At 36.9% G+C, this 23798-nt stretch overlaps 1 protein-coding gene across 1 annotated transcript in view; it reads left to right on the forward strand.

The window, feature by feature from the left end:
• LOC126972049 (focadhesin) overlaps window positions 1–23798 on the forward strand; it is a 47550-nt gene that overhangs the window by 17752 nt on the left and 6000 nt on the right. Inside the window, exons 4-16 of the mRNA XM_050818621.1 lie at window positions 739–881; window positions 3570–3721; window positions 4314–4912; window positions 5289–5393; window positions 8168–8286; window positions 10163–10366; window positions 11120–11312; window positions 13365–13458; window positions 16173–16291; window positions 18323–18409; window positions 19727–19969; window positions 20597–20757; window positions 23328–23433. Coding sequence (XP_050674578.1) covers window positions 739–881; window positions 3570–3721; window positions 4314–4912; window positions 5289–5393; window positions 8168–8286; window positions 10163–10366; window positions 11120–11312; window positions 13365–13458; window positions 16173–16291; window positions 18323–18409; window positions 19727–19969; window positions 20597–20757; window positions 23328–23433 — 2325 coding nt within the window. The remainder of the gene's footprint in view (window positions 1–738; window positions 882–3569; window positions 3722–4313; window positions 4913–5288; window positions 5394–8167; window positions 8287–10162; window positions 10367–11119; window positions 11313–13364; window positions 13459–16172; window positions 16292–18322; window positions 18410–19726; window positions 19970–20596; window positions 20758–23327; window positions 23434–23798) is intronic.

Here is a 23798-nt window from a genome sequence, read left to right on the forward strand (position 1 = left end):
TTCTACAATATGATCCCAGAAAATGTACAAAACAAATGTGTTACGAAATTTAAAAGAATTGTTAAAAAACGTTTGTGTTGTAAAGGTTATTATAGCATAAACGATTTTCTTAATGACACCACGGACTGGGAATAAAGCGAACACCCTCAGGCTCTTTAATTATAAATGTTTATTGTACGATATCACATTGTAATCCATATTTTATATAAAAAAAAAGCCCGCTGAGTTTCTTGCCCCATTCTTCTCAGGTCTGAGGCAGTCTCTTTTGAATGGGTGGTAGTTTTTGACGTTCAATAAGTGATTTTAAATCCTATTTTGAATAAAAATATTTGAATTTGAATATATACGCCAAAGAAGTAGGTCTAACTTCTTGCGTGGATACATAAGTACAAACACATTTTTTTCATGTTATACTTCTTACTATTTACAGTATTTTAATTTAGATTAAGTAGTTTAAGGACTATAGTATATTTACACTTATTATCTTGCCCCAAACTAGTCATAATTTGTACTTTGGGTGCTAGACAACAACATATAGTTTAAAATGGTAAACAAAATTAAACAGTCATGAATCGAAAACAAACATTTATCATAGTAATGTTTACACCTACCTAGATCCTAGGTTTGAAACCCACTCGGGACCCCTAGTTCATTAGCCAGGGTCACTCACCGCCGGGGTATAGGGTTGTAAAATTTGTTTGCCTTTGAAAATGAATACAGAATCACATACTGTTACAGGTTAGTAATCCGCAGTTGGTCGAGAGGGCACTGGCTGTTTACCTCGTGGTTGCAGACGTTGTCATCTACCAACAACAGACTGCTGTAGTGGTAGCACTCCTGCCGTTGCTGGCACGGCTCAGTGCTGAACTCCTCACATACGGGTTAGTAGTTAATCTGTTATGGTTCAAAAGATAAATGGTGGTCTGTTGCGGGAATCGCTTGCTACCCATATTTAAATATTCATTGCATCATGTATGTAAATTGCCATTGATATATGATAATGTTCTGTATGTTCATAAGCACATTGAGGAATTTTCTAGAAACTGTGACATTCATGATGTTAACACGAGGAACAAACATAAACCTGTTATGCCTACTACTCTGTTGGGTCGAGTTAGTAAGTCTTTTGTTGGGCGATGTGTATGCTTCTACAATATGATCACAGAAAATGTACAAAACAAATGTGTTACGAAATTTAAAAATATTGTTAAAAACGTTTGTATGGGAAAGGTTACTATAGCATAAACGATTTTCTTAATGATACCACGGACTGGGAATAAAGCGAACACCCTCAGGCTTTTTAATTATAAATGTTTATTGTACGATATCACATTGTAATCCATATTTTTATATAAAAAAAAGAAACCCGCGATATATATATTGTATATATATATACTAGCTGACCCGACATACGTTGTTCTGTTCATATTAAAAAAAACTCTTGCGGGTGGAATTTCGTAAAATCCGTTCTTAGCTGACCTCTACTCGGCGAAAGCAATATTCCTACCAAATTTCAAGTCTCTACGCCTAATGGTTCCAGAGATATCGGGATGAGTGACTAAATACGTGGAAATATATATATATATATATATATATATATATATATATATAGATTTCAGTACGAACATACGTAAGGAAAATTTATAGCTCTCAAAATATTTAATAAAACAATGAAAACGTTAGGAAATTCTGCACATCCGGACAAATTTTCATTTCATTGGGATTTCGTATTAATATTTGTACGAATTAAATAAAGCTCTTTCGGCCTAATTGTCACATCACTACGAAGGCACTTTGCGAGAGGTGTAGTATAAAATATTTTTTCTCCTATCTATTTTTAAATGACTGTTGAAAATTTAAATCTTTATTAATGCTAGTTCGAATAGCAAAATATATCAAACATTTAATAGTAAAAATATGAGTGATTTTCGAATTGAGTTCGAATCGAACTGAATCGAAAAATCTGCGCCACTTTATCTAAACAGCAGGTACGAAATAATATAGAGTAGGGGTGAGACGTATTTATCGTCACAGGTATTTTGTAACAGGTATTAAAATATCACCGGTTGTCACTGTGACAAGATATCAAAAATAATAGTGACAAGTATTAGGAGTATTTTGTAACAACTAGTATTTTATAACACCTAGTATTTTTGTAATGACTGTTATTTGAGTAACACCTGTTACTGAACAAGTATTTGATAACAACTAGTATTTTAGTAACAACTGTTACTGAACAAGTATTTAATAACAGCTAGTATTTTAGTAGCAACTGATATTTGAGTAATACCTGTTATTGAACAAATAATTAGGAGTATTTAGTAGGTATTTTTTTAACAGTATTTTGATATAGCTATAGTTGTGTGATTGTAGGTCTGTTATATTATTTTTAATTCAATAGGTAATAAAATAGTTATGGTTCAACTATTCTTTTAAAATATGTGGGATAAGAAAAACCCTGTTTACTGTTATTGTTTACTGAATATTATTTTTATTTTAGACACATTTGTAAATAATAGATACATCACTTTAAAACATTTATTTAACATACTATTGTTAAGATAAGATAGGTATAGATAGGTTAAGATAAGATAAGATATTATATATTTTAATTAGGTACCTACCTAATTAAAATATTGAAGTAAATTTCAAATGGAAGACCCTGTCTCTGATATCATTTTTCATAATCGTATTTATTCATTTGCCTACGAGCAGGAAAATACGGCTCACCTCTTCGAAAGAAAAAACCTATATTGGTAATTTGTTAGTACCTACTGAATAATATATTTTTATGATGTTTATTTCTACTTTATTGTTGAATTATTCGTATGATAAGGGCACATTTTAATTATGTACTATGTAAGGATCACTGTTTAAGCATAGGTAGTATTGAAACATAATGAATACGAAAGTATAATGATTATTTTTATTACATCAAAACTATAAAAATAATTAATAGGTCTGTACAGCTTTACCTAAGCAGAACTTTTGAAATTCGAAGTTACCACAAGAGAAAGTACTATGTAAAACATATAGATGGCGCTAACAAGTAACATAAAACAACGAAAAATATACGCCTTACTACAGTAGCTAGTATATTATCACAGATAGTATTAAAAGAACAGCCAGTATTTTGTAACAGGTATTTGTCGCTGTTACTTTTGAGTCACAGTCACCGTCATACCTAGTATTGCATTTTGCCTAGTACTTCTCAACTCTAATATAGAGCCCTCATCCACGCCCGGAGGTATTGAAGCGTTGTGTTCACGCGAAAATCAATTGTCACTCTGACAGTTACAGGTGACGTTTGTCGATTTTGTGAGTTGACGTTTGACGAGTTACCCTGACTTCCAGGCTGGCGCCAATTACTTAAGTCTTTACTATTGCTAATTCGAATAGCGGGGAAAGGCTGAAATATATCAAACAACTAAGAGTAAGAATTCACAAAATTTATTTTTCGTTTTGAGTTCATTTTAAATGTAAAAATTCAGTGGTATTATTATTTACTAACTTATTTTCAGTAGTGCTTATGTTTAATTCGGGTTTGTAACTAGGTGACAATATTACAGTCGCGACCCTCGTTCTTGCTACGCCTTGATCAAGCGCTGCTTCGGTCTGGACGCGGCGAAACTAAAGTGCGTGTCGGGGCCCACACTTATGTTGCTGGCAGAGAATCTATCGCGAACCCCCGCGCTCTATCTCTACGAACTACTTGATCTGTGTAAGTATTAACTCACTGAACACAATGTCACGCCAATACCCAGGAGGGTAGGCAGCAATTTCGGATCTCTTATTATTATTATTTTTTATAAAAATAAGGGACGAGACTAGCAGGACGTTCAGCTGATGGTAATTGATACTCTCTGCCAATTACAATGCAGTGCTGCTCAGGATGTTTGATAAAACTAAAAATTCTGAGCGGTACTACAATCGCGCTCGTCACCTTGAGATATAAGATGTCAAGTCTCATTTCCCAGTAATTCCACTAGCTACGGCGCCTTATAGACCGAAACACAGTAATGCTTATACATTGCTTAATTGAATTGAAATAGGTGCCGTTGTGGTACTCATAATCTAGCCGGCATCCTGTGCAAAGGATATATGCCCACTGGTGATATATGCGGAAGAAAACCCATAATAAAGCTACGTATGTAAGTCTACGCATCGCCAAGCGAGTTTTTTGACGAAGTTTTTACTATGTGTAGCTTATGACATCTTTTGGAAACTCATTTATTCAAAGACACTGTTACTTGGTTAGTTTATTTTTTTTATAGGAAATGGCGTCTTTGTAAAAGAAGCATATTATTTTTCAGGTTTGAACATCATTACAAAACACAAGGTATCCAATGTGTATCTCAATTCCCTCGTCGCTCTCTCACTACAGTGGCTCCACAGACCTTCTGTCCTGACAACAGGCGCCCTCGAAGTAGCTTCCAAAATATTAAGTCATTACGAAAGTGTTAATGGAATTATTGACACAAATTGTTCAATTAGTCACCGGGAAGAAATTAAAACAGATAACTTCTTATACTTTCAAAACTTAAAGTCTAACAGCTATTTCCAGAATTTGGTTTTCACCGACGGCCATTTGAAAGTCCTATGCGAAATTCTTCACACATGGGAAAGGGTTCAAGATAACCCGGCTAAATTGAGAAGTTGGCTCGATAATTTGGAGAAGTGTAATAGCTATGTAAAATTTGAATTGCTATCATTTTTTGTCGGATTGGTTCTGGAGATGCGATTGGATGAAGAACTCGTTATAAAGGCAATAAGAGTAGTTGTTGAGATGGTGGGTGTTAAGAAGGAGCTGTCCGTGACAGTCCTTCCTATGTTGGTGTACAAGATGGGCCACGACCCCCGGCCCGCTGTGAAGTTGGAGTGCCTGAGGGGGATACCTGTTATGGCTGCTAGGGTAAGTTGTAATGTCTTTTTATGCGTTAATATTAATCTTCAAATCAATCAATGCCATTGTTGTTACTAACATAGTTCATAAGTTCAAAAACTTCACATATAAATTTGTTTACCATTCGACAAAGACAAACTGAAAAGTATTAAAGATAAAAAATGTCTTATTTAGCTCTTTTTGTGATGTCAGTGATGACGATTAGTATTACAATGATAAAAAAAAATAATGATGTGAAACGGATTACTTTGAAACTTCTGCTTATTCAAATAAATCGGTATTTTTTATTTATAAATGTATGTATTATTTACAAATATCAAATGAATATCTTAGAGAGCTATGAACTGTTTTACGTTTGCTATATTGATATAGGATGCTCTTTCAGGAAAATGTTCCCGTAATTCTATCGTTGCTGAATAAATTAAACAAAAACGAAGGCCTGCCAACGTCTCTGCTGATTAAAATCTACGCCAGTTTGGCTGAACAGCAGGTACGTGAATAATGTAGAGCCCTCATCCACACCCGGAGGTATTGAAGCGTGGTGTTCACGTGAAAATCAAAAGTCACTCTGACAGGTGACGTTTGTCAGTTTTGTGGGTTGTCGTTTGACAAGTTCCCCTGACTTCCAGGCTTGCGCCAATACCTGAGGGCCTACCATCAACTGTTAATAAGCGATGCGATTCCGATGCAGTTCAGTTTATTAACCTAAACTGAATCACTATAATTCGTACCAAGAAGTGCCTTTTACTGAATGGCGCTTGGATCACTTGTGAAGAATGACCGAAAAAAATTTGCCTGTGGTCCGCGGTGTGAGAAAGAAGACGCTCTACAGTCGTTGCATAAGTTTGTCTCTCTTACTCGAACCATATGCGTTGCGAAAACTAAAATGATATGATTTTAGCGATTTTTTTTTTTTGCGTAGAAAATTCTAAAAAAACATTTAATTTAAATTGCGCTTTATAGCGTCCAATTATAAACCATTAAGCCCTTTTTTGTAGTTATTAAATAATAACAATATAAATCAATATAGTTCTTTGAATTACAAATTAAATGTTTGCTTTTATGTGTTTTCGTAAAAATAACGAGTTGTTAACGCACCTCCATTGATGTTTGATTTGACAGGATCACAGAGTAAATTTTTTTTAATTTGTTCTTGCGAACAGGCTATTACTGCCTCGTCTTTAGTATTTTCATTTTTGGTATTTATTTCCATCAATAAAATTTTCTTTTTTCTGTATGTTTTCACTATTTTTTAAAAGTTACTAACAACACGATTCACTTTCCTCTAAGGAAGTAGCAACTATTTCGAATCGCTCACTTTGACACATAAGCTATCCAGTTTAGGTTGAAATATTGCCTAATGGTACGAATGAATGAACGAACTAAATCAGTTTGCGATTCAGTTGATATCATTTTTGACATTCAATTGACATCGTTGCGATTTAATCATTTGATTTGACGTCAACCTAAATTAGATAGCTCTAATCACGTCGGGGTACGAAATAGCAAAGCAGTTCATTTTTTGTTGTCAATTGAATCGCAATAAGAGTTCATGGTAGGCCCGCTGGTTATTTTAACTAAGAAAGCTGTCAAAAACTTTCACTAAAGTAAGCGATTCGCTCGATTATATGAAACGTGCAGTCATTCTATAATGAGTTATGCTCTTGATTGCTATGGGTTAAGTTTTAAAACAAACTTAAACAAATTAGAATTGTTTCAGATTAGATTTTTAAAACTACTTGTAGACAACAAAACAAAAGAGATGTGTATAGGAAAGAGAAGATAAAAAATTATTCAAGGTATGTAGAATACTACCAATTACCTTAAAAATTAAATATTTACTTGCACTACACCACCGTGGCAATCAAGAGCGTAGTCCAACCCTGGTATGTCATGCTCACCAGACTACATCTGATGGTGAATATGAAGTACCTAGAGTTAATAATTATTACGGAGATAGAACATTAAAAAAGAGAATCCCATATATATTAAATAGTTTACCAGCAGATATATAACACGAACCTAATAAAATAAAGTTTAAAAATATGATAAAAAAATATTATACTTATTGACAATCTGGACACATTATATATCAACATTTAAACAATAAGAGTCCTTAGTAATGTTAAATAATATTGTATAAAAATTATCACCTCCACGTTTATAAATAAATCTCCATAAATATACCTCTATATAAGTTACTAAATGTTATAATTAAGATAGCTCAGATTCTACAGACAAACCATCAAGATGGTTTTGTGGGACCATTATTTTATTTAGTCATTGTAATATCAAAGCTGTAATAAATAAATAAAAAAAAAATTGATAGAGTGACAGATGACGGCTATAATCCTGTTAAAAAACGGAAATAGCCGAAATGCACTATGTTAGCTTTGTTGTCGCAACTGTTCGCTTTCAAACTTAGCCGGATTATACTTCGTCGCCATTCGCCTTACTGTAATTACGCATGTTTCATACTAAATTAAATTTCAATTTTTACTAAGGCAGTCCCGCCTCTTATTACGTAGTATTTACATCCTCTTTGAAAGTTAAATTGATAAGTAGTGAAAAGGCACTCATACGGTCGAGGGTGCCCGTTCCCGCTACTGGGGAAAGATGATAGCATGGGCCTTTTCCATTATTTTTACTTCCCTCGGTCGCACACGGTCGTCAGTAATATTTTACCGTAAACCGTATAACGGCGAGTTTCCAACCCCAGCTCTTGTGGCTTGAGATACATATTATGCAGGATAGGATCATCCGTTGTCATGCAGGAGCAGCGGGAATGAGAGAGATGATAAAAACAGAACGTTTATCAAAAAAGTAAAGGCTGGTTTTATAATTAAAATAAATTCCATATTTTTTTAAATATCAGTATTTTTAAATTAGAACACAAATAAAATTTGAAAACAAAATTTTATGAACGATGCGGGGCACGAACCCATGACCTCTCGCGTTCCGTGCGAGTACTCTTCCTACTAAGCTAACCGTTTGAGTGACGTATCATCATAAAATCTTGTATGCTTTGTTCAACTATCATGTTGTGGCTTCATCTATTACTTCAAATATGATTTGTGTATAAATCCTAGAAGTGAGGGTACTTTAAAAAAACATATCAAATTGTTTATAATTAGACTTTACAGTTGAAAATAATCGGCACATTCTATTCTGTCGCAGAGTTGAGAAAGCGAATGGGTGATTTGCCCTATTGTATTATTTTTTCCTTTTTCAAGTATTGTAGGTATAATATATCTACTTTTCCAGGCGCGGTGTTTCCCCTATCTCCAAGAACTGTTGGCTAATAGAGCCGTTCGCTCCACCGACAGCAAGTGGGAGATTGATATTGCCATTGCGATCGCCGTCAAGAGACTGTGCGACTTGAGGTGACTATTTATATTGGATGAATTATGTGACAACCAGATGCAGAACCAATGTGGTGTTCCAGCTCATAATCGCTTTCATAAATACTGACACGGCTATTTTTAGTAAGAGAGATTATATTTAAAAGGGAGGAAATAGGATTCAAAATCACTTATTGAACGTCAAAAACTACCACCCATTCAAAATAGACTGCCTCAGACCTGAGAAGAAGCAACAAACTCAGCGGGCTTTTTTTTAGTAAAAATATGAATTGCAATGTAATATCGTACAATAAACATTTATATATGAAGAGCCTGAGGGTGTTCGCTTCATTCCCAATCTGTGGTATCATTAAGAAAATCGTTTATTCTATAGTAACCTTTCCCACACAAACGTTTTTTTAACAATTCCTTTAAATTATGTCACTCATTTTTTTTTTTTTTCTGGGATCATATTGTAGAAGCATATATATCGCCCAAAAATAGACTTAACCGAGTAGTAGGCATAGCACGTTTATGTTTGTTCCTCGTGTTAACATTATGATTGTCCATTTTTTTTTATGGAAGCACAGGATAAACGTTCGTACATAGTTCACCTGATGTTAATTTACCACGCCTTTTGGAAAAGTGTACATGCTTTTTTGAAGGTTCATGTCGTATCGTCCTTGAAACAAAGGGAAAAGAACTCATTTGAAGGAAGAAATTAAAAAAAAATTAAGAAATCTTCATGGATTTACCGACATATAATCTATGTAATGTTGAATCGTAAAAGAGTTATGAATATATTACAATTATATTGTGTGAAACGCATCATTTTAAAGAATCAATACGATCATTTTATCAACATCTGAAACAGTCACCACAGAAACAAATGGGAGGCTCCTTTGCACAGGATGCCGGCTAGATTATGGGTACCACAACGGCGCCTATTTCTGCCGTGAAGCAGTAGTGTGTAAACATTACTGTGTTTCGGTCTGAAGGGCGCCGTAGCTAGTGAAATAACTGGGCAAACGAGACTTAACATCTTATGTCTCAAGGTGACGAGCACAATTGTAGTGCCGCTCAAAATTTTTGGTCTTTTCAAGAATCCTGAGCGGCACTGCATTGTAATGGGCAGGGAGTATCAATTACCATTATCTGAACGTCCTACTCGTCTCGTCCCGTATTTTCATAAAAAAAAAACAGTGTATTGACAGAATATAATAATATATAACTTTAAACTGTCTTTTAACAAGAAAAGCTGACTAATACCATAATCAACGACTCACTCCAAGCAGCGCTCGTTCAATAGCTTGACTCATGATCATCATCATCAGTCCTGTCCCAAAAATCTCCACGATGATCGGTCCTCCGCTGCCCTCATCCAACGCATTCCGGCGATCTTGACCAGATCGGTATCTTGTGGGCCTACTTACACTGCGCCTTCCGGTACGTAGTCGCCATTCGAGGACTTTTCTTCCCCACCGGCCATTTGATCGTCGACTGTTCGACGACCTTGACCTTATACTTAGCTTTTAATATGGATATGCCCGCTCTATAACGTCGCAGCTAGATGAAGATTTGTCACAAATGTGCCAAATGTAGATCCGTAATGTATGCGTACCAGTGAGAGGCTCCTTTGCACAGGATGCCCGCTAGATTATGGGTACCACAACAGCGGCTATTTCTACCGTGAAACAGTAATGCAGACTTAACATCTTATGTCTCAAGGTGACGAGCGCAATTGTAATGCGTCTTAGAATTTTTGGGGTTTTCAAGAATACTGAGCGGCACTGCATTGTAATGGGTAGGGCGTATCAATTACAATCAGCTGAATGTCCTGTTCGTCTCGTCCCTTATTTTCATAAAAAAATACCTTCTGGTACGGTGCCGTCATTGGATTTCTCGTAATTATTTTCAGACCTTTAACCGACGGTGTTGCGCTGGTGTCGGTTATATCTTCGTTACTGAACCGATGCACCGATCAATCCCAGGCGGTGGCCACGTGCACAGCACTTGAGGCCCTCGGGGCCCTGTGGAGGAGCAACGCTGTGGCCCCGCCCGGTACCTGGCGGGCGTTGGAGCCCCGACTGGGAAAGGATAGAAGGCCGACTGTACAGATAAGGTAACTTAACAATCATCTATCTAACATTTCATAATTTTATTACTTATGAATTTGTCAGCACAAACATGAATATAATTATTTTCTTAATTTTAGTATTTTAATTAATAAAATAATAATAATATTGACATACTTTTACACAAATTAGCTTGCCCCAAATTAGGCATAGCCTGTACTATGGGTACAAGACAACGATATACGACTTACTTAAATATACATAAATACATATAAACATCCATGACTCGGAAACAAACATCCATATACATCATATAAATGATTGCATCTACCGAGATTCGAACCCGGGACCTCTAGATTAGTAGTCAGGGTCACTAACCATTCGGCTATACGGGTCGCCATTTGATTTGTAATTAAATACTTTTATACATTAAAACATGTGTAATTACAACTCAGTCTTAGCCACAATTTATCCACGTACAAATTCCACCTTTAAGGCAATTTCAAGCATAGAATTAACATTCTTCGACTCTTTTCAACATCCCCTTTCAAGTTCCCCTGAAAAGTGTTGTTCTGAAAAGACAACGAAACGTTGAATTAAATATATTATAACGATTAAAATACGTTAATGAAAAAAATAGTTTTATAATGCAGAAATAGCACATTTTCATTCTCTGAAAAGTATTTTTATTAAATTATTAAAATTTATATAATTTCCAAATATGAATACAAATTTGTTTGAGCTGTTTCCGAAACACTTTGATGTTACTATTATGAGAATTAATCTTATACGATATCCAGTTTATGTAAACTCTTGTCGGAGATACCGGCTCTGAGGGTCGCGACCACGGAATACGATCAGTTGGTGGGTGAGGGAGCGGCTCGTCTGTGGCGGTTCATGGCGGAGGCGGAGCAACCTGCGGTTATCGAGGCGGCGTGTGGGGCCCTCGCGCACTACAGGACGGCCGACTATCAGTTGAAGCACGTGCCTGAGGTATACACTCACACACTTGAGCCGCTGTTGTGACAGCTGGGAACGAGCACGTGGTGCATTTTGTGTAAGGCTCCTTTGCACAGGATGCCGGCTAGATTATGGGTACCACAACGGCGCCTATTTCTACCGTGAAGCAGTAATATGTAAGGATTATTGTGTTTCGGTCTGAAGGGCGCCGTAGCTAGTGAAATTGCTGGGCAAACGAGACTTGACATCTTATGTTTCAAGGTTTTTCAATAATCCTGAGCGGCACTGCATTGTAATGGGCAGAGCGTATCAATTACCATCAGCTGAACGCCCTGCTCGTCTCGACCCTGATTTTCATAAAAAAAAACATTTGTTATTCACTGTTTTCTGATTCATTTGTTTGACAACGTAGATCTATGTTTCCGATGCAGCACACACTATACAGGATAACAGGAATATGAACCCATGGCTGTGTACATAGCGTAGTTCACGACCGCGGCGCACGGAGAGAATACGCACATGCCAATAATAAGTTAATATTCGTGAATATTATGTACTGTAGTGGAGACGAAGACCCACGTTGTCAAACCACAATGAGACACGCTCTGTGTCGCCACAAGCAAGCAAGCTGATGTTGGGGCTGCCCCGCTTTTGCAGTGCTTCGGCAATGTTCGCGGATGCAAGGGTGGATGTATATATGATATAATAATTATAACAACAACAGAAAGTCGTGACCGCAAAAAAATGCTAATGATTTACTTATAAAAATATAGTTTCAGCCTGTGTACACAATACTTAACTACTGTATTGAAAAAATATTTTCAGTACAGCCTTCGTGTCTGATATGAAATATTTCGGAATGTTAACTGGTATCGGAGATCCAATAATTGTTGGATTTATGCAAAAGTTACAACACGCAAACTTTCGAATTGAAATTCAGATTTAATTCTAAATAGTATTTAAAATCACTTGTCGAATGCCCAAAACTACCCATTCGAAAAAGTATTTATGTAATTTTTTTTATGGCAACCTATATATGTAGATGGTTACTGTAGTAATAAGTTTGGCCTATGGACTTGCATCCCGTGCCACTAAATAGAATTAAAAAAAAAAAAGATAGTTACTGTACAAATAGAGAGATACCTATAGACAACAGACGCATTGGTATATGATTGGCTAATCTAATGCCAATTGAGTCTCCCGCCGGATAATAATAACGTGGTTGCGGGGTAGCCCTAACATCATTGTGCAAACCATTGTTAGTAATTAGTATGCACCAATTATAAAGGCATTTATGCGGCTTCATGTGCCTGTTTAGTTATAATTATACTAACATAATTTATTAGGACATGTTACTAACAAATTGTTATGGTTTTTTTCTGAAATAAATTATTATTATTATGACGTTGAGAGCGTTGAGCTTTCAAGCATGTATCAATGACGTCAATTGATGCTTAGCGTGTCCGTGGGCTGCAGTGAACACACACACATATATATTAGTACCTATATAAAATTTCATAAATGTACTGACAATGAACAGTCATAATATTTAATTCTTTAAAAATATAATAATAGTAATAACTTTATTTCCCAAACATTACAATAATTAATTATAGTTAGTAGTTACGAGTTACAAATAGTTCTAAATTATATTATTAATTATTTATATACAAAACAGGGCGCAAAGACAGCTAAACTAGTATGAACTGTGTTTCAGATGTCAGAGACTTCTCGGTACAAGACACCTACATGGTCAATCAAATTATCAAAATCAGTTAAAATAAATTAAAAAATACTGTCTAAATACAAAAGTGAGATTAAAATAAAATAAAAGTATAACTTCTAAGTATGTGTGTGTGTGTGTGTGTGTGTGTGTGTGTGTGTGTGTGTGTGTTTAGATATGTTATTATGATATATTTATATTTATTAAGTTGTTTTATTGTGTATAATTCTCGGTCTCATGGAAATTCAGCCCATGGAGCCAGTTTTTGGTTGTTTTCTTAATATAAGTAGTATATATGCCTTTTGTGTATAAGAGCTATATTGTTAGTAGTTCGAACTTGTATCACATAACATTGTATTCAGATTTACCGACAAACGGTGAAGCTACCACCGTCATACTGTAAGACTCCAATAGACGCCGCTCGAAGACCGGAGGATGTCCTCGACTACATACCATGTGAGATGTTATTTGATTAAACGCTTAGGCTGTGATATATAGAGAGATAGACTTTACTCAGACTTATCTAGAGAGTTGTGTCGCGCGTACTTTAGCGTACTTAACCACCGTAACGACGACTCAGGAAAAACCCAGACTATAATCCGAACAAAAAGGAGATCAGCAATTCCTTGCGTCATCACAACAGCTGTAGTTCGACGTTTAAAATTCCCGTATAAAAGACTGTCTGCAGTCACCCAAAGCTGTCATCATCATCACCATCAGCCGGAAGACGTCCACTGCTGGACAAAGGCCTCCGCCAAAGATTTCCATGATGGTCGGTCCTGTGCTGCCCTCGTCCAACGTATTACGACCGACGATCTTGACTAGATCGTCGGTCCATCTTGTGGAGGGCCTACCAAAACTTCCATACTAGTCACGCATCTGAAAATGCGTTCCGTTTCTCTTTCCAAATAAGTTAGGTAACTAGTCCGCATTTCGCATAAATCATTCATCGATTTCCACTTATTTCAATAAAAGTAATAATCAAATAAGTTTTGGATCCTGTTATTATTTACTTTATATTGTAAAATGTTGTTTAATAATAATCGACATTGTACTGTGTATAATGAAACGCGCGCTTGCTTATGGTCAGCATAATCTCAGTTATCAAACGACTATAAATACCAAATCAAAGGTTGCGCTAAGCCTGAACTCCGCTGAGCGTTACGTAAGTATAGTCTGTGTATGCTCTATAGATCTCAGCCTTATTCTCATATTTTTTAAACCTTTATGAAATTTAAGGTTTCGGTATGAATTATGGGTACACAACGGCGCCTTTTTCTGCCGTGAAACAGTAATGTGTAAGCATTACTGTGTTTCGGTTTGAAGGGCGCCGTAGCTAGTGAAATTACTGTTCAAATGAGGCTTAACATCTTATGTCTCAAGGTGACGAGCGCAATTGTGGTGCCGCTCAGAATTTTTGGGTTTTTTGAGAATCCTGAGCGGCACTGCATTGTAATGGGCATGGCGTATCAATTACCATCAGCTGAACGTCATGCTCGTCTCGTCCCTTATTATCATAAAAAAAATATTATAACAGCTCATAGACGTGCAGTAATAGTTCATAATAATTGAGTTTTTGCTATGATATTGAAGGTTGAGCAAAATATTTCGCCATATTGGTTTTAATAGTCACGCGTTTCGTGGGTGAACATGTTGACTTACACATAACGTTGTGTTGTGATTGCCACAACTGTCAATATTGATTGTCACAACTGCCACAATTGTCAATAGTGAATGATAAACTTCTATAAACTCGTGAATGAATGCCCACCCAATATACCCAGCGCGACCCGAACACTTGCTTAAAACCGACTGACCCCACATTATACAATGTCGTCCATAGGTGAATTAAGTCTAAGTTTAAAATCAAGTTTAAGTATGTTTTTTTGAAGTGAAACTTCTTTAGAATCGTTGTGATTTCAAACCGGAGGCAACGGAAAAAAGGACAGGTAAGAGACACAAATACAAAAATGTGTAGGATGAAGCCGACAAAGAATGAGACAGAAATATGCATACTATTTTATTTTTTATGTATGACGCGAGTAGGTATACCTTAATATATTCTTATGTCATACGCATGTCTTATAACTGCATAGACACCAGGAGAACATAAAATTGGTAGCGGTGTTAGTAATGTCTTTCAAAGCGGTTGAAATTATGTGTCATCCTAGCAACATGTACCAGGACTTCATATGCAGTTTAGAGGTTCATGCGCAATGCAGGTGTCACTTCTGACATGTGTACTTTGTACACACGCATTTTTTTTTTCTTTTGGCCTACTGGGTATTTTGGATTAAAATTACACCGAGTGTGATTTTAGCTAGAACATATTACATTTAAAAAGTGGCTAACATTGAATTGTACGACTTTCAATTGTTTTTTATTTCCGCTTTATAAGTAAAGATGGATACATTGAAAATAAGAGTAATGATTAAAAACGAGTTCTACAGAGGCTGAAGCGCTGAAGAAACAGGTACATCACAGGATCTGTGTTTTCAAACCATCATAGATGAATTGGTATTTATATAAGAATGTTGTAGATAAGCGTTTTTATATTATATGGAATTTGATATTAAGATTGACACATTAAAATGCAAATTTAGGATCGATTGACATGTGTCATAAATGTGAAAATCGAAAGCTCCTGATATATCCCTAAGATACTCCTGATATATCCCTAAGATGCTCCTGATATATTCCTAAGATACTCCTGATATATCCTTATGATACTCCTGATATATCCTTATGATACTCCTTCGATATCCCTAAGATACTCCTGATATAACCCTAAGATACTCCTTAAATATCCCTAAGATACTCCTGATATATCCCTAAGATGCTCCAGATATATCCCTAAGATGCTCCTGATATATTCCTAAGATACTCCTGATATATCCTTATGATACTCCTTCGATATCCCTAAGATACTCCTGATATATCCCTAAGATACTCCTGATATAACCCTAAGATACTCCTTAAATATCCCTAAGATACTCCTGATATATCCCTAAGATACTACTTAGATATCTCTATGATACTCCTGATATATCCCTAAGAAGTACCTTAAGTTAAGTAGTAACTTATGCCACCAGCTGCCAGCGTTTTAGAAATCCGTCAAATATTTAATTATCATCACTAAATTACCAGCTTGAATGTTTCATGAATACTAGGTGAGGTCTGGCCCGAGGTGTTCAAGTTCACCAATCAGAGCGCACTGAATGGAGTGCAGCACCTGGTGTCCCGGCTGATGGAGAGGGAGATCCGGAGCTACCGAGCTGGAGTGTACCAGGTAGTGGTCATATCTTGTTCAATCCTCGAGTTGCGTTCCATCTACAGGTCTACTTTACAGTTGCTAACCTGCTCAACCCCAATAATTGCATATTAGGAAATTTACAGAAGATTAAGTCGTTCATAAATTTTGGTTACAAATTAAACTAGTGTAATAAATCCCAGAATTGAGGGTTATCACTTCAAAATAAACAAATTGTTTAGATTTACAAGAGCGACATCTCAAGTCAATTTCCTAATATGCAAATATTGGGGTTGAGCAGGTTATCAACTATAAAGATCCTGTAGATGAAGCCACAACCTGAAACAAACAGAATTTTATAACGAGGCGGTACTCGAACGGTTAGCTCAGTTGGTTAGAGCACCGGCACCGAACACCGGAGGTCGTGGGTTCGAATCCCGCATCGTTCATAAAATTTCGTTTTTCAAATTTTATTTGTGTATTAATCCAGGAAGTGAGGGTTATCACTTTAAAAAAACATAACATATTGTTCAAATTGTTAAGTTATTTAAATATTAAATTTGAACTTAGTGACACTTTTGACGCAATTCTGTATTATTTTATCTGTTGTGTGTGTTCAGCACTTGAATGTAAATAAAAGATGTGAACTTTAAATATGCCTATATTATAACTCTGACAATTTACTCAATACAATATGCACAACTAGTATGGCATGCGTGGAGGTTTGATACGGAATGAATTGAACTTGTGTCTTCGAGAGCCGAAGAACTGGTTCCGCGACTTGTGGATCGTATCATTCGTAGAGTGAACTATATGATATGACATAATCATTTATTAGGCAAGTAATATGATCCTAGATATAGCATTTTAGACTTTACTGCGCACAATGTGATAAAGAATCTAATTTGAAAATTGATAAACATTTTTAGACCTCGACAGTATGTATCTCTAATTATGCTACAATATATGATGATATTGTTTGATCACTTGTGCCTGTCTATGAGATGAGATGAATATATAACAGAATGTAATATTATGGATGGTGAGACACTGGAACAATTGATAGAGTTTGTGTTAATTTGGCTAGTTTGTTTACTAGAGATGAAAATTGTGAAAGTGATATGGAAACGAGAATTAATCTAGGGCACAAAGTAAACAGAGGCATTGCCCGCGTTTTGCGCAGCCAGAATACCTTAACAAGAAACGTCTGTCTGTTCCATAGACTAAGAATAAATTAAGAATCAGATACTAAGGAGCTTATTCCAATCGTAGCTGACTGTTTACGACCTCTCGATGAAAATCGGTTACAGTAACAATAGATTCGCTTACCTTTTCTATCTTGTTGTATCTTCGTTAGAAATGTTTTTCTCTTTTGCACAATTTGTTCCCTGTACGCTAGTTTTTACTTGGTAGTATATCTACAGAACCTACTCTATAAGTCTATGGTCTGTTGTGATGTGACAGAATAACAAAGAAATGACAGTAAAAGCAGTAGAAATAACATTTATTAAGCAATAGAACTTAATGTAGTAAAATACTATGTGGAGTATAATAAAATGTGTAATGATCGCTTTAATCAAATAAAATTATATTTTCTTTGTTTAACGCGAGTGTGACACATGTGAATAAAACACATTTAGATGTTTAAAACGCGTGTAATTGTAACTGTATTTAAATTAGATTTTTGCGTAAAAGTTACATTTTTATAGTAGGTTAACCTGACGTTTCAAAACTATCAAGACATCTTGTGAAACCGTCCCCCTGAAAACGAGATCTGGAAAGGTCTTGAAACGTCGGGTTAACTAAACCAAAATAAAAATGTAACTTATACGCAAAAATCTAATATAAAAACACAGTTACAAATACAAGCGTTTTAGTAATTCAAAAGTTTTCTATTTAAATGTGTAACACTCGCGTCAATCAAAGAAAATACTATTAGTGTTATTATGAATTACACACGTTTCAATCCTTTTATTTAAAAAATAAAATTGTATTAAAGAGAAGATGTAGATGATAGAGTCAGGGCCGTAGCAATCTTTTTTTATCATTTCCACTTTTTTCCGTTAACAGTTGGAGAGCGGGCGAGAGCCGCAGACTGCGTCTAAGCTGCCGGCATCCAGCGTGGTGCGCGGAATCATGGACTTCTTCCGGAAACATGTAAGAGAGATAACCCCAATTGGCTGCTAGATAATACTTCTCTTTTCTTAGAGAAGTTGTCCATGCTTTGTATCGGAATACTTACTGTTTCTCGAAATGTAGAGCGATTACCAAATCTGCGATGATTTGAAAGCCAAAGCCAGATTGGTTATTGGTGATTGGTAGCCAGACATACTGGCGATCATGAATAGAGTGAAAAATAGATACAGCCGGTCCACAGATTAGCGCATTATAAGGCGCAGGTTTGGCTCCATGTGGAGGTTTCGTCTCTGGTCTGGTGCACGCCAGTATCAGCTTGAACCATTTGACAGCGTGCAACGCAAAGCTGCTCGAATTGTCGGGATCTATTGCTCTGCCAACAGTTTTGCCGTCGCTTCATTGTGTTCCTTTTACCACAGTGCAGTGGCAGTGTTCTGAAGTGCCTTTCACCTGATGCCTGCCGCCGAATTCTAACATCGCCATAAACTAAAATATTATACTGACACTGATGTTCCACGTCGGGGTTTTCAAGAAACTGTATTCCCCATACAACTCAACTTTAAAACGTCAATATGACCTCTTTCTCCGATGGTGCACTTGAGTGTGACCGGCGTAGATCACGGTGCATCAACACGTTTGCCTGTCTCGTCTTTAATAAATATTAAAATCGTTGAAAACAACGATTAAATCCGTAAGGCTTAAATTATAAAATTTGCTTCGCAAGTAAATCTGCATCACATTGATGCCTGACATTCTATAGCCATTTTGTGGAATCATCTAACGCATGCAATACTCCTGAACAGATACTACGTAGGGACCTTCAAGTCTAGTCTAGTCTCCCTTCATAGCAATTGCATTGGCTTTCTAGCAAGGTAGGCACTGTAGATCTAACTAGTAGTAGTTGCGCTTTACTCCGACAGTACGAAAAAAGTTGTATGAAAGGCTGCTTGCTTCGTTTATGCAATCTGTAGACTGCCTACCATAGGTAGTAAATTAACTTTAACACTAGTGCTATATTTATTCAGGTTCATAACGAGGTAGGCGCTGCCTAATTGCCTATAGGATATGCACGCCCCTGCTCCACCTTTGGAGCACCTTTTTACAACGTAAATTTTGACTCCTAGTATTGCGTATGTCCTTGTGCGGCTGCTATCACTATCAGTTAAGCCTCTTGCCCGTTTGCCCTTTTTATATAAAAAAAACCACGGAATTGGTTGAACAATTTGGTGGTTTATCCTGAAAACAACATTTCTGAAATGAAAATGAAACCAATTGAAAGTCCACATCGTGATGGATATCCCGTTAGTGGACTTCTTCAATAAATTGTAATGTTAACAGACAGCTTCCCCATCATACGACATCAGCGAGGCTGTTCTGCTGTCGATGCTGCACACTCTGTGTTCCGACTTCCCTAAGCCGCTGCCCCCCATGGACCTGTGCTTCGTGCACGAGCTGGTGCACCGCGGATCCACCTGGCGTGCGGGCTGTTGGTCGCTGGCCAGCAGGCAGGCGCTAGCCTCACCTTCGGCAAAGCGACTGGTGGATAACTTCCTGCGAGGGTTTGAAGATGGGAATAATGAGGTAACTATGGAGCCACTTTAGTTTTTAATTTCAGCACCGCATGTCACGTTTAGAGCATACTGTTACTTCTCATCTATACTACATTATAATGCATCTCTTAACCTCTTGTCTATCAGGTGAGCCATTTGACCGCCTGACATACTTTGACTTGACTTAAGTACCTGTAGACCGCAGTTTGGGCAGAGGGCATCCAGTACCCACAATGCCTCTCCATCGTGATTGGTCAGGACCAAGCTTCCCTCTTGATTTCACAATTTCAGGTATTTTTGATGACTTTCACTTCGCCAATAACAGTACTTGGGTTAGAACTCGCCTTGGTGTATGGTTGAAAATGGTGTGGCCTATCCAGGTTTAATCTGTTGGCCTTTCGGGACTTCATGGCAGTGGCAAGCTAATAAATACCGAGGATATCGCTAAGGCATCGAGTAATTAAAACATGGGGTCGATGCGATAGACTTAACCATCCACGTCTCAGAGATATAGCAACTCAGTCATCACGTTGGACCGGATATTTTGTGCTTAACTCAAATTTGCCCATTTGCCGCCGTCAAAAATAAATCCGTCATTACTTACCTGTTTTAACATCTCTTTGACATGCATGATTATATTATGCACGTACTTTCGCAGGAATCCGAAGTGACACTTCTGTTTGATAACCTGGCGGTGTTGTGTCGCACCATGCCACCTAACAGTGTGCGGCCCGCGCTGGAGAGGTGTTTGGCGGACGCGCACGCCGCGTCTCAGGCACCCGTTCCCGTGGAGGACCTGCTCTTTGTGAAGCAGCTCAGGTCATTGTCGGCTGATAACTTCCTCTACAAGTATCCCAACATCCACTTGCCAGTCACACGGCAATTCCAAAAAATATGATCATTTTTCACCATAGACACATTCCGTTCCCTTAAAGACTGGAAACTAGGAATTGGTTGGTGGAATGATTCACTTGGAGGACATCCATTCTGAGCACCCGTTGTTCGTATATAGGTTGCGGCAGTGCAGGATTTTTTTTCTACCTGATGACATCAGAGGAACACAATAGCTCTACCGGGTCCTACCTGCCAATTTTAGAATGCATTAGATAGACTAATTTAGAATGTTTGGTGGAGATTCTCTGACTATTTGTAATATAGTAAAAAATTGAAGTAATAAAATACAACATTGATTTTATTAATAATAAAAAGTCGTTGATATTAGAGCAAGCTTTAAAACACAGAATAGAGTATTTTTTCATGGATACTCTTTTCGCTTACCGCCGTTCCCAATATATAATCTACAGATAGAGATAAATAACTACCTTCTACTGTCAGTAATCAGTAAGTTAGCTGTCAAAAATCTGAAGCTGTCCCAATATACCCGATAAGTCATTCGCCTTATATTGGGACGCGTGAATTTCAATTTCCATACAAACTTCTATCGCTGGTAAGCTATACGTCATCCCATTGACAGACAGCGCGTACGGATAAGGTAAGTTTACGTCGATAAGTTTTTGGGACAGAAAAGTCTACTATTTTTATCTCAAGTAAGATATAGACTGAATATTGGGAACGCCCATTAATGACTCTCGAGAATCTTATGAATCATATCTTGGTGGGATGAGTGCTGATACGCGACACTGTGATATTTTCTTGTTGGTGTATCACAGGCCTTAAATGAATACCATAGGTGTACATTTTTTTCCCATCTACTCCACACTAAAAGGAGCCAGCACTGAAAAACATGATTTCAAGACAGAATTCATTAAAGCCTCCGCCCCCAGAGAATTCATTAACTTAATTGAAGCGGTTTGGGGAAGATGATGTAGCATTTGTCTAAGGTCGGGGTCAACCCTCCTCTTAGCATACATGCATATTCCTGTGGTGGACCGCTTACCAGCTTTTACCTTACCTTGTGATATCACAAGGAGGTATCCATTTTAGCTATTAAAATTTAAACAATTTGTTATGTTTTTAAAGTGATAACCCTCACTTCTAGGATTAATACACAAATAAAATTTGACGACGACGACCCACGACCTCCGGCGTTCCGGCCGGAGGTGGTGGGTTCCAGTATATTATTTTTTTTTGTTTTATTTACTTCTTCGATGTAACAAAACAAAAATTCTTAAAAAAAATATTCCTCGTGCTATTTTACGTTTGTAGAAAGAACAATATTGTAATAAATAAGGTATAAAATTAATGAATTAAATGATTATACAGGGTGGTCCAAAAGTCCGTTAACATTTGAACCGGTTGCCGCGTCTAGCAATGGCGGCAGAGGGGGGTGGAGGAGTTACGCATTGCAAGAGCGGCCAATGGGAATTTAGTAGCATGGCGTCGTTCAGCGGTAGTCAACGTGCGTTTTGTGTACGCGAGTACTATCGAAACAACGATTCTGCGACCTTAGCTCAACGAAAGTTTTGCAATCATTACAAGATACGATACAAAAATCAAGCTCCATCAGGTGTGTTAATTAAAAAATGGGTGCTCAAGTTTGAGAAGACGGGTTCAACAATGGATTTACCTCGATCTGGCTGGCCTAGAACGCCAAGGGACCCCGAAAACGTGGAGCGAGTAAAATCGTCTGCTCGTGACCAACCTGGACTTTCAACTCGAAAGCGGTCTGCTGTCCTTAACGTGCCAAGATAATGATGTATTAAACCGCATTCTCAAGAAAGATTTAAGTCTACATTCCTATAAAATCCAAATGGTGCAGGAATTAAGGCCTCAGGACCATGCCACTAGGTTGCAGTTTGCGAACGAAATGGTAGAGCGATTCACCAGTTTTACAAACCTTTTTTTCTCAACGAGGCACACTTCCACCTAAATGGGCATGTTAATAGACAAAATTGTCGTTATTGGAGTGACACTATGTCATGGTGATCAAAAACCCCTGCATTCCAGCCAACCAACCCAGTAACTCTTGACGAATTAAAGGATCGTATTCGCACAGAAATCCAAAACATCTAAACAGAAACATGTAAAGCTGTTATCGAAAATTTCAGCTCTAGATTGCAGCAATGCCAGAATAATGAAGAATTGCATATGGATGATGTGATTTTTAAGAAATAAATTCCCCTTTTGTTTACTATCGAAAACAATAAACAATTTTGATCTACTGTTATTAGTTTTTTTTTAATCATCATTCCAATTATAAACCGACTTTTGGTCCACCCTGTATTAGCTTAGTACATCATTTATTTAAATAGCGTTTATTTAAATATCTATAAATTATTTTTATACAATAAGATTGAAAATAATATAACTTCAATAAAGAACAACGTTCTTTTATAAAAAATAGAATAAACAATTATTTGTACGAATTTCTCAGTATTAGTCCGGAGCCGCGGTTGTTGGTATTTATCTGGTAATTTTTCATATTGCAGGAGTATAAAGGCATGTCTGGAGAGTGAGAAGATCCACGAGGCTAACAGGATGTTGCTGTGTCAGATCATCGAGGGCTACTTCTCTCTCATCCCTGACGACAGCAATGTAAGGCTAATAAAGTCATTTTCCTCGCATTGTAATAGTACATCGTGATAAAAGTAGGTTATTGCAAACGAGCTGGCATTAACAAGTCCCAGCCGAAGGCGAGGGTTTTTAATGTCTCTATTTTGCTATACACCCACATTATACATTATTTATCACACGACGTTTTTCTATACAATCGTACGATTAAAAAAACAAATCAAAGCATTACATACGTTTATTTCAACATATTTTTAGAAAATGGCGCCTGCTTGCAACTTGACTTTGTCATGTAACCAGGCAATAGTCAGCAATATATAACACGTGTATACATATTATTCGATTTTGTTAAATTCTGATGTGAAAATTATTAAGTGAAAACTGGTAAT

Source organism: Leptidea sinapis, chromosome 25, assembly GCF_905404315.1.
Source record: "Leptidea sinapis chromosome 25, ilLepSina1.1, whole genome shotgun sequence".
Classification (NCBI taxonomy): Eukaryota; Metazoa; Arthropoda; class Insecta; order Lepidoptera; family Pieridae; genus Leptidea; species Leptidea sinapis.